Source organism: Saccopteryx leptura, chromosome 1 (genome assembly GCF_036850995.1).
Source record: "Saccopteryx leptura isolate mSacLep1 chromosome 1, mSacLep1_pri_phased_curated, whole genome shotgun sequence".
Classification (NCBI taxonomy): Eukaryota; Metazoa; Chordata; class Mammalia; order Chiroptera; family Emballonuridae; genus Saccopteryx; species Saccopteryx leptura.
In genome coordinates, this window is record NC_089503.1 from 366,815,478 (window position 1) to 366,834,181 (window position 18,704).

The 18,704-nt window shown below is 33.7% G+C and overlaps 1 protein-coding gene across 12 annotated transcripts in view; it reads right to left on the reverse strand.

Moving 5' to 3' along the window:
* MLIP (muscular LMNA interacting protein) overlaps positions 1 to 18,704 on the reverse strand; it is a 270,123-nt gene that overhangs the window by 103,201 nt on the left and 148,218 nt on the right. For 9 of the 12 annotated variants that reach the window (XM_066359164.1, XM_066359158.1, XM_066359156.1 and 6 more), the window contains 4 exons: positions 14,342 to 14,413; positions 4,265 to 4,330; positions 4,098 to 4,181; positions 3,931 to 3,990 (listed from right to left, as the gene is read on the reverse strand). In XM_066359164.1, coding sequence (XP_066215261.1) covers positions 3,931 to 3,990; positions 4,098 to 4,181; positions 4,265 to 4,330; positions 14,342 to 14,413 — 282 coding nt within the window. The remainder of the gene's footprint in view (positions 1 to 3,930; positions 3,991 to 4,097; positions 4,182 to 4,264; positions 4,331 to 14,341; positions 14,414 to 18,704) is intronic. The other 3 variants (XM_066359157.1, XM_066359159.1, XM_066359162.1) reach the window with 3 other exon arrangements.

The window sequence follows — 18,704 nt, forward strand, 5'->3', positions numbered from 1 at the left end:
AGTAAAAAGTGTTGAAGAGAAAATATCTATAATTTTATGTCAATAAAAACTGTAATTAAAAAAAACTGTAATTTAAATAAATGGGGAAAAAAAGACAACACAATAAGACTTTTAGCAAAATTCTAACAGAAAAAAAGTAAATCCTAGAGAAAGCTATAAATTTGTGAGAAATAAGGATCTAAATAAAGAATAAGTATCAAAATAAAGAGATTAATAAAAATATAGTCATACTAATTCAGAAATAAAAGTAAAAAAAATACTAACAAATGTCTATGTGAGTCTATAACTAGATTAAAAACAAGAAAGTGAAAGTTCTATGGTACTTACCTAATTTGGAAAAAAAATATTTATGAGCTGTAAAATTAATAATACATATATACAATGGAATAGCACTTCACCATAAGAAAAGAAAATACAGTCATTTGCAAAAACATAGGTGAGCCTTGAAAATATTTTGCTAAGTGAAATAAGTCAGTCAGAAAAAGTAAGAACCATATGATTTCATGCATATGTGGGATATAAAACTGAAACTCATATAGATACAAACAACAACATGGCGGTGACCAAAGGGAAGGGTGTGGAAGTGCGAAGGGGGCCAAATATCTGGAGACAGAAGATGGTTTGACTTGGGGTGGTGGGCACACAATGCAATGCACAGATCATGTATGTATCCTAGAAATGTAGACTTAAAACCTCTGTGATTCTAGTAACCAATGTCACCTCAATAAATTTAATAAAAAATAAAAACATTACAAATTTAAAATAAAATTGATAGTAAATAAACATTATTATTGTATTTAATAATTTATGAATAACTATAAAAACTAATTACAATATAAAGTAAATAAGACTGAGACTTATAAACAGAGATAAAAGTGAAGTGGTTGCCAGGGGGAAGGGAAAGTGAGGAAGGGGGACGGGGACTCGAGTGAATGCGGAGGGGGGAGTGAGGAGAAGGGTGCAAAGAGGGACAAAGATAAGGTGATGGAAAATGATTTGACTTCGGGTGATGGGTATACAATATAATCAACAGTTCAAATGCTATAGAAATGCTCACCTGAAACCTATGTACTCTTATTGATCAGTATCACCCTGTTAAAGTTAATTTTCTAAATAAAAATATAAAATGAAATAAATACTATCTTAAAAAAAAAGTCACTCTCTTCTTACTTTAAATTATTTACAAAAAAATAAATAAAATATAAAGTAAAATTTTCAAATATTTCAAAGTAGTAAATGTCAAAATATTGAAAGGCAAAAAAAAAGAAAATATTGTAAGTAGAAAATATAAAATAAGATAGCAGAAATTAGTATTAATATAATAAGAATTTTAATAATTAAAAGTGAATTAAGGTCCCAGATAATCTCAGATTGAGTATGAAAGTGATACCCAGAAATGTAGTCCTAAAGAAAATTAAATGAGAGTATAGAAAGATAAAAATAAATAGAAATTTATTTTTTAAAGTAACATAAATATAAAGTAAATAAAATATTAACAAAACTTGAATTAAAAATTACATATATTACAACCATAGATTCAAAAGGATTATAAATTCTAGTGAAGGTTATTAAAAACAAAAAGATTAGAATGAATGCCAACACATAAGAAACAGCAATATATCAATAGTTTCAAAATATATGTCAAATCTAGTAAATACTTCTCTAGCCTTATCTTTCTCTTCCTCTTGGCAGCCATCACCTCAATTATATTCTCTTCAATATTCTCTTCCATGATACCACACTACTCTGATTTTTTTACAATGGATTCCTTCTTTCTCCTTTGCAGGTTCCCATTCTACATCCTTCACCAGAGCTTCAGAGTTTTGCTGCTTGGAGCTCTGTCCATGGCACTCACAACATCCATGAGCGATTGTCTCCAGATCTCTCCTACTACCTCCAGACATACAGGTTTAAGTCCTCCTTGAAACACGTGTAAGTCCTCAAAGTCGTCCTGTCCGAACCAAACATCAACTCTTTTTCCTCTACCACACTGCATCCTCTTCACAGTCATCTATGCTGAAGGAAGCAGCCTGGAGCTCACTCATGCTTCTCTCCTTCACACTCACACCCAAACCTGCAGCAAATCCAGAATCCACACCACCCTATATGCACCCACCATACCCAGGCCAGCTTCAATGACTGCCCCTCTGACCTCAATATCCTCCTCACAGCGGCCATGGTGAGCTTTTCCAATGGTTTTATATTATTTCCTCCATATTTTTATGTCTTCCTAGTTTCATTGGAATTCAGACTTCATGCCATGGCGTATAAGTGTCTTCAATGTCCCTATCACACTTTCTCAACCTAATTTTCCCACAGTTCACTCTAGCTCATTATGCTGCAACCACACTTGTCTTCATCTTTATATATACTAAGCTTTCCTGCCTCACAAAATTTGCATATGCCTACTTCTCTGCCTGAAAAGCTCTTCTCCCTGACTTTTCCATGGTTGATTTCTTTCCATCTGTGATATCAGCTTAAATTCTACTTTCTGATCCCTACCTCCAAAGTATGCCTCCCTGGTGACTCTGCCTTGTTCAACACTATCTGCCTAATGCCTCATGGTGCCAGGTCTATAGTAGGCACTAAATAAATCTTTGTCAATAAAATAATTACCATAATAACAGTGACCTGGAATAATTTTTAAACACTGTAAGCATTAAATAATTGTTAAATAAATTAATAATAGAGATGATTATTCACCAATTACTATTCAAGTTCTATTCCTATTATAGTTAATATAATATAGGTTATTTTTAATATCTTTAACAAATAAAATATATTTTAAATTTTACATAGTACAGTGTTTCTTTGGCAAAGCAAAGTTTTATATTTTTAGATTAAAAGACATGAAATATACACCTAAGTAGTTAATAAACACAGAAACTACAATTATTCATTTGTAGGTCTTCTCTCTTAAAATATAATTTTTTAATATTGACAATTAATGATCACTGGGTTTCTGTGTCATTATTAATGGATATTTGTCTATAATGTTCCAACTGATTAGTAAGATTACTCTTCTAATTATAAGCATTCTCTACATTTAAAACTTACTTTATACACACAGTATCAAATATTTTAAAAGAACATAAAAAACTATACTAATTCTGAGAGAGTATATAAGGCTGATAAAAAACACTAACAATTATTGATAAAAGAAAAACCACCACCATTTTGAAATTTTGATGATGAGATCTGTATTAAGCATTTTTAAAAATTTAGAAAAATGTACTATTTTATCCCAACAAATGAAAATGGCTACTTCATGAAAAGAAAATGTTCAATTATGTAAATTCAACAATTAAATGCTTTTATAGTATCCTGACACTCTAAAATATCCAAGCTTCTGTCCCTCTGAATCAAAGAACGGTAAAATAGATTCCATCAACCAAAAGAAAAAATAGTCCAGAAATAATATTCGTGTTAAAGCTGTTAGACTAATGCTACCTCTGTCTATTTTATTTTCTACTGTTATAATTCTAAGTGGCTGTGAATTATGTAAGTATTGAAGATATGGTTTGAGATGAGAATAGGCAATACACTGTACACGCAGTTACTTCCATGTAGCTTCTGAAAATACCAACATATAACATAGTCTATTATATTAGCTTTCAGTGTTTTTTTTTTAACTTGGACCATAGTTAGGAAAAGATTTACTTTGCAGCTCTGTACACATATAACTATATATGTATATATAAACAAATTGAAATAAATTTTAATAATTCCTACACTACTTGGAATAGAGTTTGATATTTTAAATTCTTACTACTCTATTTTTAGAAAGATGCTTGCTACCAAAAACAAAAATGCTGGGTGCTATCCACTACATTAATTTCCCACTTTACTACTGGGCTTTGACTTGCAGCTTAAAAATCATCGACATAGAATCTTTTATGGTTCAGTAAATTATATTAAACATATACATACTTTGGTAGTGTCAGGACCCAACAATCTCTTTAGGGAACTTGAAGGAGAATCAGAAGAATGCTGGAAAATAAAAAACGACAAGCCTGTGACGCATCATACTCAAGTGGAGGTAAATGAAGAGAAGCAAAGCAAATGTTTGAATTGCACATTCTAGTCTAAGGCATTACCATAGACAAGGAATCCTGTAAGACCTTATCAATGGTAGCACAGAGCTCTTCAGTTTGCTGCCTGAGCTGTGCAGGGGAACAAAACTGGAAGAATTGAAACCAGGTACTGAGTTAGAATTGAGTTTCGGGATGGTACATCAAAAGCAGGGGTGATATGAAGTCATTACCTCCAGAGGTAGGTCTAACGGGCTGTCCTTGGAGACACTCTCAGTCTTGGCTGGTTCATCTAGTGCCTAGTGATAAATGAAATAGTCCTTATGTGAGGCTTTTCATCAAATGCAGTTGAAAAGTCTCTTCTGAGACATCCCTGAGTAATCTCAATATTTCCAAGAAAAATTTTTTTGAATAATTTGATGAGCTCTTCTATGATATAGAGGCATTTTCCACATTTGTCTGACTTCTCTTGTGGAATCAATATCTCCATTACAAGATGTTGGCATAAAGAAAGGAGGCTGAGCTTTTCAACATACAAACTAGAACTTGGGCATCTTATATATCCAGACCAGCCTTGTTCCCTTCAAAGAAGTCAACTTGAGAAGCTACACACAGTATTAATAATGATGTAACCATTTCTCAACATTTTACAAAAACTACATTTAAAGAAACTTCAGGACCAGTTTATAAGAAACATATACACAGAATTTTTTGAAATCTTGCCTCATTTTTAATTATTTATACCCAAAACATCTTGGCTACTTTATTTATCAGACTTTGCCTCAAATTACATTTAATACATTTAATTACATTACATTCTCTCCATTTTCACAATGAAAGATACTTTTTATTTATTGTACTATATTTCAGATGTATAAATGGAGAGAATAAGATAACACTCTTATTCACTGTATCCACTTCATTGATAATATGAGGTAAAATACTACAAAATAATAAAAGCCAGGATAGATTCCTTCCTACTTACCTCATCCCCCTTTCCATGAGTGGTAACCATTCTCATTCATTTGGTGTTTATCATCCTATTTATGTCTTCAATTTTTTTCATCATATTGTATACATCTTTAAGCAACATACTATGAGGTTGTTTTGAGTAGTTCTTCTAATTTCATGCAAGAATAATCTATGCTTCTGGAACTTGCCTTATTTTTTGTTTTCTTTAATCACTATGCTGAGTTATAATTGATATACAAACACCTGTATTTAATATATACAACTGATGAATTTGGAAATAAGTATACACACATAAAACCATCTCCACTATCTTGGCTATAAACATATCCATCATCATTAAGAATTTCTTTCTACCTATTACTATTTCCATGTGGTTGTTTGTTCAGTCATTCACTTATACTCAGGATTTCATTGTATGCATATTATACACAAAAAAAATGATACTTTTTCTGTTGCTGAATATTTGTGGCCTCAATTTTCACTGCTACAAACTGTAATGATGATGATTCATGCACATTTCCTTAGACACATATTTATACTTTTAAGATTAAAGTACCGGCACGACAGTGTAATCATGGAGAGTTACCTTTATCAGGTACTCTCAAATCATTCTTTAAAACAATTAAATAATTTCACACTCATAATAGCAATGAATGAGTTCTTATTTCATACTTTAAAAATTAACATCCTAACATACTTTCAGCGCCTCTCTTTCGTTTGAGATTTTATTATTTTTGAGGTTGGGCATCTTTCATATGTTTATTCCTTCCCCTCTTTTTCATTGACACTGTTTCATTTACCATTTGCATAGATGTGAGCTGTTCTATATTCTATTTTATTCTATGTATCAATAACATACTTTTATAACAAATTCATAGTGAGCCTTGCTATCTGAGACTAACAGCAGATTTCATTCTTCAAAATGCCTTATCTAATCCTTAGCCCTTTTCTCCTTTACTCTAATGATATGATACATTTGTCGAGTTGAGGCACCCTATCACTTTGCGTGTAGCTTAAGCATATTGTGTTATAATTACTTTTTTCAACTGTATCTCCACCATATTGGACTATTTGTCCTATTACAATTGGGAAAATATTGTATTTATTTTTGTAGCCTCAGGAATGAGCACATGATATATGATCAGTAAAGATCTTTAGGATGGGCCCTGGCCGGTTGGCTCAGCGGTACAGCGTCGGCCTGGTGTGCAGGAGTCCCGGGTTCGATTCCCGGCCAGGGCACACAGGAGAGGCGCCCATTTGCTTCTCCACCCCTCCTCCTCTCCTTCCTCTCTGTCTCTCTCTTCCCCTCCTGCAGCGAGGCTCCATTGGAGCAAAGATGGCCCGGGCGCTGGGGATGGCTCTGTGGCCTCTGCCTCAGGCGCTAGAATGGCTCTGGAAACAACAGAGCGACGCCCCAGAGGGGCAAAGCATCGCCCCCTGGTGGGCATGCCAGGTGGATCCCGGTCGGGCGCATGAGGGAGTCTGTCTGACTGCCTCCCCATTTCCAGCTTCGGAAAAATGAAAAAAAATAAAAAATAAAAATAAAAAGATCTTTAGGATAGACTGGAAGGGTAAACTGACAAATAAATAAAGTTAAATGAGTAAACAAATCATAGAAATAATGTGATTTTAATATTCTTCAGTAAAATGCTCTAGAGAAGTGGTTTAAACTCTAAATAGTTTAACTAACAAATAAATAATTTTTCCCATATTTCAATTAAATTTGTTTACCGTCAAAGATCTAAGCATGTGATCAGTGTTAATATAATGAGATAATATTTTTTCAGATAAAATTAAATCAGGTTAATATCCTGGTTCTTCTTTGGGAACTTATTACAGGCAAACATAACTTTCATTCGGCTATTTAAAATACTGAAGTTACTCAATGAATAAAAAAGAACTATCTACTCAGAAGGACTGGAAAATTAAGAAAAATAACAAGCGCTAGGTCATTAATGTGTTGAAACTTTGAAATGGGGACAATTCTAAAACTGCATTAAAACTTGGAAGGGTTTTTTTAAAATTTTAAATAGCCTTGAAATTTACTAGAATTGATTTTTTATTGACAAGAAGTTATCAAATATATCATCTTGACCCACTCTTTCTAGCAGCCATAAATGCAGTTTCTTCTTCTGTAGTACAAAAATGTATTTAAATAAAATAAATATTAAATCTCCATTAACAGGAAATATGACCATAGGTTGCTTTTACACAACTTAGCCAGGACTGTATTGATGTTTCCTTATTCATTTTGAGTGACATTCTCTCAGAATATTCTCCAATAAAAGATTTGTATTAAAAACATATATTTGTCTACTAAATCTGACTATAGACAAGTGAGGCATAATTGGGACATGCTTTGAATTCTATTCTCAAAGATTTTTAACTCATATAAGTTATCATAAATAACTTTTTTTTGCATTAAAAGTAATTATATTTTGCTTGGGACAGCCAACTTTGGGTCCCCACTTTTGAAAAGAGATATAGTAAACCTGACTTTAAAAAAAAATGTTTTTGAGCTCAATACTGCATTATGAATAATAGCTACGAATTATGAACAAGCAGTATAAAACCAAGTCTTTATGGGAACGAATATGTATCAATAAACTGTAATAGGTGTTCCCCAAACCAAGGGAGCATCTCTAATGGAACTGAAAACCATTCTGAGTCAGATACATTAAATCAGTCTACCCTCCTCTCTTGGGAAATTGGATTAAGTTCTAAAAAGTGCCTAAAGATAAAATGCATTGGTTGCATTCTAGAGTTAGAAAGTTAACTGCTTTCAAAGGAAGATTAATCTAAAGGGCCTTGTAAACTTTTTGTGATACCTAGGCTATCTAATTGGAATGGATTTCAAAAAGTTCATGGGCAATTTACTATATTTTAGTAAGGATCAAATTAACCCCTCCCCAAAAATGATCCATGCTAAACTTAAATGCTCTTATACTTTGTTCATCTGATCAGCCATTTGATGAAATAACGTTTTTTAGCACTAAAAAATCTTTGCTTGATTCTTAGTAATATAAAACCATTTGTAGGATTGAAGATACTCTCAGCAAAATAAACCTCACTTATGTTATCTAGTTAGAGATTCAGGTCCGAATAGCATTCGAATCTGAAGAAAAGGGGGAAATTTACACTGTAAACTAAAAGGGTTTCCGGACATATTAAAGTACAACTTCTTTAGAGACCCAGGAATCTCTATCGTTAGGTCATTGTTACATGATTAGTTTAGAAATTTTAAGTACTGGAGAAATCTACTTGGCGTTTCTAATCCCAAGACCTTTGGAGAGTTAAATGTCTTTCCTCCCACACAGAAGGAAAGGAATTTTCTCAAGCCGGTAACGAGAGTTTTACACCCGTTCATCAAGGTTCAGTGGCAGGTGAATCCATACTTCTTTATTTAATCAAGGGTATCGAAGGGTGTTTCTTATTTCCAGCCAGAACCTCCGCCACTGTAATTCACCTCATTCTTTCAGTAGCTCTAGTAATTGAGCTGGGTTTTGTAATTCCTCACTCACTAAAGTCTTCTCAGAATTAAATCATTTCCAATTTATTTCATTGTTCTTCATTTAAAAAATACTTCTGGCCTGACCAGGCGGTGGTGCAGTGGATAGAGCATTGGACTGGGATGTGGAAGGACCCAGGGTTGAGACCCCGAGGTCGCCAGCTTGAGCACAGGCTCATCTGGCTTGGGTAAAAGCTCACCAGCTTGGACCCAGGGTCGCTGGCTCCAGCAAGGGGTTACTCAGTCTCCTGAAGGCCCACGGTCAAGGCACATATGAGAAAGCAATCAATGAACAACTAAGAAGTCGCAACGTGCAACGAAAAGCTAATGATTGATGCTTCTCATCTCTCTGTTCCTGTCTGTCTGTCCCTGTCTATCCCTCTCTCTGACTCTCTCTCTCTGTCTCTGTAAAAAAAAAAAAAAAAAAAACTTCTGTTGCTCTAATGCATAATATATACATATAGCTATCTATATCTATATATCTATATACACATATACACATATATATGCTTTAATATAATGAGAATTTACATATATTTTAGCAAGTAATAAAAAAGTGTTGTAGGCAGGGATTCAAAATCATTACACCTTCCTCAATATTTCAGCTTAGTGAGTAGATGTCACCATTGTGTGATGAACAGGGAAAGGCTGAGGGATACTTAGATCCCATTGAGGTCCAATTCAGCAACTTACTAGCCCTGGTGCTTTGGCATATCCTCTTGACATCTATGATTATCAAAATCTTCACAGAGTTGTAAGGATAGTAAGGCATTCAGCTCAGTGTCTGATAGCAGTCAATATGGCAGACATTGTGACTGTATTCTCTAATTGTTAAAAGGTTTCAAGTCTAAAACCAATTTACTTTCTTTATACTAGAAGGTCCTTTACATTTTTTCCATGGAAGCAGAATTGATTAGGCTTATTCTACCCTAAAGGAAGAATCTTTTTTCTTTTTTTCTTTTTCTTTTTTTTTTTTTTTTTTTTTTTTTGACACAGACAGAGAGAGAGTAAGAGAGAGGGATAGATAGGGACAGATGGACAGAGAGAGAGATGAGAAGCATCAGTTCTTCATTGCGGCACCTTAGTAGTTCATTGATTGCTTTCTCATATGTGCCTTGACCGTGGGGCTACAGCAGATCAAGTGACCCCTTGCTCAAGCCAGTGACCTTGGGCTCAAGCTGGTGAGCTTTGCTCAAACCAGATGAACCCGCACTCAAGCCAGCGACCTTGGGGTTTCGAACCTGGATCCTCTGCATCCCAGTCCAACGCTCTATCCACTGCCCCATCGCCTGGTCAAGCCCTAAAGGAAGATTCTTAATTGTCATCATCCCAATTGTCATACACTAGACCCCTTTATTTTTATACTCATATGCACAAAAATTTGTCTTAAAATCCTATGGAATAAAATTGGAAATTTTAAAGACATATCCAAGATGCAAACTAAATTAATTCATTCAACAAACATTTAGCAAAAATCGACTATACCTTCTCAAAATAGTTTATGGTAAAAAAATAAAACCACCAATATGCATAATTAAGTATGGTCTGGTAAGTGCTTTAAAAGAGATATATGCACAGTAGACAACTGCTTACAGAGAACCAATTCATACGAGTTTGCGTCCTGACACTTCTCCATTGCTAAAACATTGGAACCAAATTCACAATTTATACTAATCTAAGAGTTGTCTCTCTAGTATAGGCCATATGCTAAGTTAGCAACTAGATTTTGTTAAAACTTTCAGACATTCAGAGATCTTAAAATAGTCTCGCCCAAAGACATATGTTTAATCAGATTGGAGTTTACTAACTCATGTCTTAAAAAATTAAGCTGACAACTTAGAATAAATTGATTTGACAGCTGACAGGATATCTCAAAGCTTTACATTTCTGTTTTTATATCACATTCTTCAAAATGGTTGTTCTTTATCTTCCTTCCACCAAAAAAATAATAATAATAATTTTTATCCCAAAACTTTTTTAAAATAATTCATCTTGTAATTTATATGTACTATTTATAAAATTGAGCTCCTCTGGAATTTTTCTTTCAAACACGCATAGCTTATAAATTAAATGTATCTTTTAAATGCCATCTGTTGGGTAGTGATGCCATTTGTTAGAAAACAGTACTAATCAAAGCCTTAATTGTATTCTGAGGAATACTTTAGAGGAAACAAACAAAAATTTTAATTATTTTTAACAAGAAAATTTAAATTGCTATGGAAAATTATTAATTACTTGTAAGACAATAAAAATGTGTATTACATGATTTCTTAGAAATATTCCCTCCTTCATCTTTCCTTTTCTTAACACAGTACACAATAAAAATAATAATCCATTTATATAGAATATTAATATGTGCTCTTTAGTTTAATTTTTTATCTATTGCCATCAGACTGTGATGATAAATGAGATACTTTTAACATTCCCTGAAAAGAACAGTAGTGCACACATAGTTATTAAGAAATAACCACCATGTCAAAATTATTTTCTCTGTAGAGCTCAGTATTGTTGAACATACTGTAATTAGGTCTGTTGACAGTCAAAAATGCAAGGTAACCTGATAACTTTGTTCCTGCTTTATAATCACTGTATTTCATTTTCATCTCAATGTTGGAGATGATCATTGGCAACCGATTAAACCCAAGACCCTGAAGCAAACATGTTAAAATATGATGCCTTACATTTACCTCTTCCAACAAAACCTTAGTTAAGACTTGAGCTAAAAATGCTTTCCTTTCCTAAATGCACCTAGGGAAAAATAAAAGACAGAATACTGAATAAGCTATAAATTTAAAATTTGATCCAGAAAATATATTATAGAACAGAGGTACCAGAAACCTCATATCCCCTGCCAACAAAATGTACTCTTTTGAAAATTATGTGCTTTATCTAGAGGTGGTTAAATCTGAAACCCAAGTGGTTCGATGATAGCTTAATGTCTCATTGCAAAGGATGCCTGTATTTGAATTTGGAGAAAATCCTGCTTTTAAAAATAGTATTATTTAAAGTGAGTGGCTCCTCACTAATTATGCTATATGCTATAAAACAGAATTTTGTCTAAAATGTCAACTATGGATTTAATCTGGCTAGGAGAGAGAATTAATTCTTGAACAGTCTGACACTTGAATTAAATATGTATGTTAGTTCTGTCGTCAAGGCATTCTACAGCAAAGACTCTAACAGATTATTATAATGAGACTGCCACATTAGCCCATACCTTAATGGGAGTGACCCATGTATTATTAAAGGGATCTCAAAAAAGTTTATATAATTTAAAATATCACAAAATGTTAATGCTTCCCAAAATAAATGAGTTTCTGATGATTTTACTCGTAATTATCATACTCAATTCAGAAATAAGTTCCTTTTATTTAAACAGGATAGGATGAGTTCTATTGTATAAACCAGTGATTTTCAATGTTTTCCATCTCATAGCACACATAAACTAATTACTAAAATTCTGAAGCACACCAAAAAATATATTTTCTGCCAATCTTTCAAAAAATAGTTGTAATTTAGATTCATTCACACCAGATGGCTATTATGTGTTGACTGTTGTAATTTTTTTTTTATTTGACAATCTAAGGGAAAACTGGTAAGTGCCCTGGACAAACAGTCAGGTATTACATGTTTTAAAAATTCTTGTGTCACACCAACTGAAAATCACTGGTGTAAACAGATGGGTAAAAAGGTCTAAATTACTAAATTTATTCTTAAAGAACTACAATCATGAAAATACCAGCACAATATCATTTTAAAAAATATTAGCAAAAATGTAAATAAAGTCATATAAAATCTTGGGACAAGACTTGTTATTTAAAAGTTCTTACAAAGAGTAGTTTCCCACTGAGGAACACATAACATAGGAAAGCCAACAAAACATATGTGAAAATATACAAAGACTCTATAGCAAAACCAAATATCAAGTCATATCTTGTGACCTTTGAACAATTCAAATATTTATGACCCAAACACAATTTATCTTAGCCAAGAGAAAAAGATCCACATTATTACTTGTATAATAATTAATCCTCCCTAAACTAATATTTTAAATTAGGCTTCATGATATTTGTATTTTGTTGTATTAAAATGTTTTATTCAAAATTAAAAATATAAAACCTCTCCCATATGAAGTTGTAATAGATTAACTACACAGTGATACCACCATACATACTGATTAAATGGCTTGTAATGCAATGAGAAATTAAGTGAATGGTGCTTCATTTTTAATGACTAATAGATTACAATCTCTAAAATCCATTTAATTGGGAGAGAAGAGAGTTGGCAGATCGAGATTCTGATACTAATGATGACATCCAGCTGTATCTTTCAAAAAGAATTAACTGGGTTTTTTTTTTTTTTCCTAAATGGAAAATCAATATAGTGAAACCACACAGGTATAGGAGAATATGCCAAGTCAGGTGAGACCAGTATAATGGAGGGACACCAGGATGCAGAAGGTGTCCTCCTTGCCTGGTTGCTTTGAGGGGAGAGTTCCTCCCATTTCTGTAATGGTGGACATCAATGACCAGATTTCTGAAACATCCATCCAAAGTAAGCAGAGGGTCTGAGGTGAGGGGACACTGCTACTATGACCTATCTAAATATAGACAATTAGAATAAGGGGCAACTGACACACTTCTTGCATCCTCCTGAAATCAGTGTTTGAGGCCCATCCTTTAATGAGTTACAAAAGGTAGAAATTTAGAAGAGAAGCTAGAGAAAAAGCTGCCAATTTCCTGGCAGTCCTGAGATCCCCCTCCCACTCAGTTCAAAGCATTCAGAAATTGAGAGCATAGATTCTGGACTACTTATGGCATTAGTTATCAGAGAAATATGTTATAAGAAATGCGGCTCACTAATACTCAACTACACGCTAATTATCATTTCCCACTAACAATTCTTACTTTTTAGACGAGATCATACAAAGGTTTTATTCCCCAGATCATGCTAAGATAACAAGAAAGTAGATTCATAAATCAGTGGTCCAAATATCACCTGGTTGGCAAACATTCACATTTGACAAATGATAATAACAGTATTTGAAATACTAATTACACAAAAGAATAGGCTGAATGCACAAAGAGATGAATTGCCTAAATAAATATCATAAAAATAATATATGAAATGAATAATTTCTAGATTTGGCAACTGATTTCACATTGATTCTGATGCCCTTCATTTGAGCATCTGTAATGTGCTTATTGAACAAGAGGCCTTAATTTCATTTACCTACTGAAGTGGAATCCTATAATTTTATAATTAATGACTGTTAATAGCAAAGCAAAAATGGCCCTGGAGCCATGTGAAAGCATGGGTCATTAGAAATTATCTCAATTCTCCCTCTTGCTTATGGAGGTAGGATCAGTAGGCAGCACAGATGGCTAAAGAGGGTCTGAGAGTTATGTTGGATATTCAGCTGACATGTTTCTACACTGTGGAAGCCGCTGGGAGTCAACAAGCATGGCCCATTGCACGTGTAACCCCATTTTACCTCTACTGTTTTTATCAATACAAATAGGGGTAGAAGCTCTTGAATACAGCAACCATTTAAAATCCCAAAGGACAAGGATCTAGCCCAATCTAAATTAAGTTTCCCGGGGCTACTTGCCACTGGACGGGACAACTCTAGGCTCACATCTAGCCTCTAGTGATAAATCAATGAGGTCTTCAGTTTTATTCACCAAGATGTTTTCATCACATCACCCTAAACTTAAGAGCAGAAATTTCTTTTAGTAAAGACAGAATTTTAAAAGAGATATTTTAGAAAAACATAACAAAAATGACATTAGAAACAGAAAATGCACTCTGCTTTTGAGCCAACACTGACCTTCTGTTCCAAAAGCAATGTATTTGTAGGGATTGCTGCAAAAGCCTTGTAGCTTGACTTGGTCTTGTATTGCTAGAACGGGTAACCAGAAAGCAAGAGCGGAGATGAAAAGAAGGAAGAATGTGACGTAATTTTAGACTAGCTCTAGCGGGTTAAATGACGTTATCAAGTGAAGAAAATAGTTATTATGCTTGAACAACTTGTTTTTGACAGAAAGAAATCTCTCCCCATGTTAATATTTTATTAGAATGAGAAGCAAAGAAATATCACAGAAGTAAAATATCAGCCTAGGGATTATAGGCAATTATATGATATATAGTTTTATAACTTAAAACTGAATTTATAGAAAGTTATATATAAATTTCTCATTAGCAGCATTCCCTCATAGGAGTACTGTTCTGTAAATGTGAGCTTGTTTTTTTCTTTTTTTCCACTTAACTCTAAAAGGAACGTGAATCCTTTCTTATAGTGCCATAATTAACAAATATTATGCCAATAAATTATATTGAACTTCTGATATATTCTTTTATATCACTCATAAAAACAAAGATCAGAATACAAAAATTTAGTGACATTTTAATTCGCAGCATAATTTGAATAGAATTTCACCAATTTAACTCCAAAATGATCCTAAATTTACCTTTTAAACCTTATCATCTCCTGTACTTTCTAATATAGTAATGTTAATGAATCAAATGATAAAAGATCCTGAGTTTTAAGTACAACTCCAAGGGATACAGTTCAGTTTGGTGTAATACCTGGGGAAGAATTAAACACTAGAAAGTTGTAGAAATCAGGAGAATATGCATAATCCAAAGCCTAGTTTTAATACTCTGGGTCCCACACTGCTTAACTAAGTTCAAGGTTCCTATCACTTCACAAGCTCCTGTCTCAGGCAGCTTCCCCAGGGAATAAGAGTGGGGGGGGATTCTGCACACAGCTCCAAGCTGTCTCAATCCACTAAAAAGTAGACCAAAGGGTCTACAGTAGAAGATAGGATAATCAAATCAAATAAAACTTGAGTTTTATGGATGTAATAAATTAACCTTCACTAAACTGGTATGATGAAGGTAAAAGGAATCAAAATTCCAGACCCAGAAGTCTCAGGTCCCTTTTAAGCCTTAAGTCTCTCTAGTCACCCCTCACTGCTATATGGTCTCCAGACAACGACATATTTGGATAAAGACAAAATCAAACGTCATTTCCTCATGGAGAATAAGAGTTGACATTTGCTACTAGAAAAATTACACATATTATCTCATTTAATTTTACAGAAACCCTGTAACTAAAAAGTCATTAGAAAAAGGGGATGGGGGAACGTCAGGTGTAGTCTTGTCTAAGACTATAACAGCCCATAAAGAGTCAAAATGGATTTGGCATCCAGGCTTGCCTGGAACTAATATCAATACTTTCTCTATAAGATAATATATTCTCCCAAAGAAGATATAAAGACAAATAATACAGAATAAAATATATTATTAATATTCCCTATGGTTTTATGGATACTTAATTATAATAATAGTTGCAGTAATAATAATAGCAAACAATTACTATGAGCCACATAACATTCTAAAAGCTTTTTGTGTATAATCTTATTTAATTTTTACAACAGGCCTAATAGGTAGATACTATATTATATATATTATATGCATTTTATATATGGAAACTAAAGTGCAGAGATGTTAACTAACTTATCCAAGGTCACTAGCTAGTAGGTCACAGCTGGGGTCTGCATGCAGACACATTCTAGCTCAACAACAGTGCACTTATCTACCATATGCCTTTGCCTCTTATTTCAGGATGCATAATCATTTATAATGTCTGTCCTCCTATCTTCATCTGCCCTAAGGAGTATAGCTGGAGAAACCTGTACTGAGAGATATCTTGTTCTTGCACACATCATGCCACAGAATCTTAGACTCAGAAGTGACACTGAAGGCCATGGGGTTTAACGCCCTCAAATAGGACGTAAATCTCTCTGATCCTCTGTTCAGCCACCACAGGAATATGTGCTCACCTCCCAAGGCAACACGTTTAGGCATAATTCTTACAATGGGTCCAAAATTCTTCCTTATATTGAGCCAAAATATGCTTCCCTAACTACTTCGTTGTTCCTGTTTCTCCACCCCTTGGATACAGGAACAGCCCAAGAGCTCTCTTCAGCAAGATACACATACTGCTACTTCTGCTGACCTCTCCCTACCCATCCTTAACTGAAGAATTCCACTATTCTACTATTCTTATCATTTCCCTCTGTCGATATTTCTTTAAATTTTAAAAAGGTATGTGTTTAACTAGATGTGTGTTTAACACAGAGTAGAATATAATCAGCACCTCCATGATTTGACAATAAGTCAATTAATTCATTGAAGATTATAATGATTGGAAATGTCTCCTTGGTTTCTGTGGTGAATTTCGATAATACAGGACAGTGAAATTGAAGTTATTTCATATTGTTGGGTCACACTGAGCATGCTGGCGCCTAAAATCCCTAATCCTTCTATTTTTAAAAACATTGGTTGAAATTAAACTCCTTTCTGTAGTTATGCTTTTTCTTTAGATCCAAAATTGTACTTTGGGTATTATCTCTATCTAATTTCATCTGACTAGATTTTGTTTGTCACTGTAAAATAACTTTATATTATTTCATGAACCACTTTGTTAGGCATGGTAATTTTTCTTTTCATTCAAGTCATTTACCCGGAATAAGGAACTCTTGCCTACTGAGTTTTGCCAATCTGGTAGACATCAATCAATTCTATAAATCTATTTGGATATAGCAGTTCAACTCATAGATTCATCCAACAAAATATTAGTATGTCCTTTGTGACATGCATTGCTCTGAGTGCTGAAGATTCAGTGGTAAACAAAACACATAAAGCCTTTGCTCTCTAGAGTTTATATCCTAATGAATGAAAACAAACTATAAATGAATAAGAAAGCAAAGAAAAAGTCACAGTGAGACAAATAATATGCAGAAATTTGAAATAAGGTGATGATGGGTTAGAGAGTGACCATGAAGTTGCTTTGGATTGGGCACTTGAAACAAATGTGAGTTCACAGAAACATATCATTATACTTCACATATCTCTTTGTGTTTATGATATAGTGAAAGATATCACAAAAGTAGAAAATTGGAAGCCATTCAGTAAATAAATGTCTGTTGCTTGAAGAAAATGTCTGATTTCCAGTTATAACTGCTTCTGTCAACATTCACAAACTACTAATATAGACTATAATTTTCAGAATTTATCTTCCTTTTTTTTAAAGGAACATATGGCTCACTTCTTTTTTATGGTAAATCTCTTATTTCTCATCATTTATAATGGTTTTGCAATAGACATAGAAATTTCATCTGTTTTGAGACACAATTTATCTAGTCCAGGAAATATGAACTGACTTAGAACTAGGTGATCTTTCTAGTCCCTCATCTGTCTTAGGCTTTATGCATCTCTAAGACATATATGGCTTTTCCTTTCCAGTCTGAAAATCATTCTTGTTGCCATAAGAGATACATTTGGGTTTACTATATTTCCTCTGGGTTCCCTTAACAGTATTCTAATTTGGAACGTATTTCTCCTTTAGCATTTTCAGCCTTCCATGTGTTAAATCACATACATTGGTTTCCCTTCCTTTCTTTAAAATTATAAATCACCCTAGTCAAGGTCATTATAACTTGAATAATAAACTGTAGTTTTTAACAGATTAGATTCACTCACCATTAGCTAATCATAGAAGGTAGACCAGCCTGACCCTAAATCTAGCAAAAATTTCAATGACGCTTATTATGCCTCTTCAATTTGTAATCTATACTTTTAGTTGACATTCAGTAAATATGTCTTAAACATCTACTAGATGATAGGTGCACTGCAAAGTTTAAGTTTAGAAAAGGAAATGGTGTTTTAGAATATAAGCTTATCAGAGGAAATCCTATTTGTAGGCAATACTAGATATTGCAACGTAATGTTCTGGATGTGATGGTGGGGATAATAAGAACACAGCTTTCTTCTTTAGAAAATACTTCCCACCCTTATTCATCCTCTGTTGCTGATGCCTAAAATTGTACAACGGGTTCTAGTAATAAAGACCTCTGAGACCTCAAAGTGAACTATATTAGTTGCCTAGCGAATCAGGGATTTGAACTCATGATTACACTTTAAGGAAAGGTGAACAGCAAACCTCAGATTACATAAACAACAGAAAGAGAACCCTGGTGAAGAGGCCCCCTTTCACTATGGCCAACCTCTCCTTATGGAAACTTCCATAAGCAGAGATGGAAACATCACTCTAAACACACATTTCCTGCTCTTCCATGACATGCTTGCCCTGCCTGAGTCGGACTCTCCCTAAGATGGAAACTCAA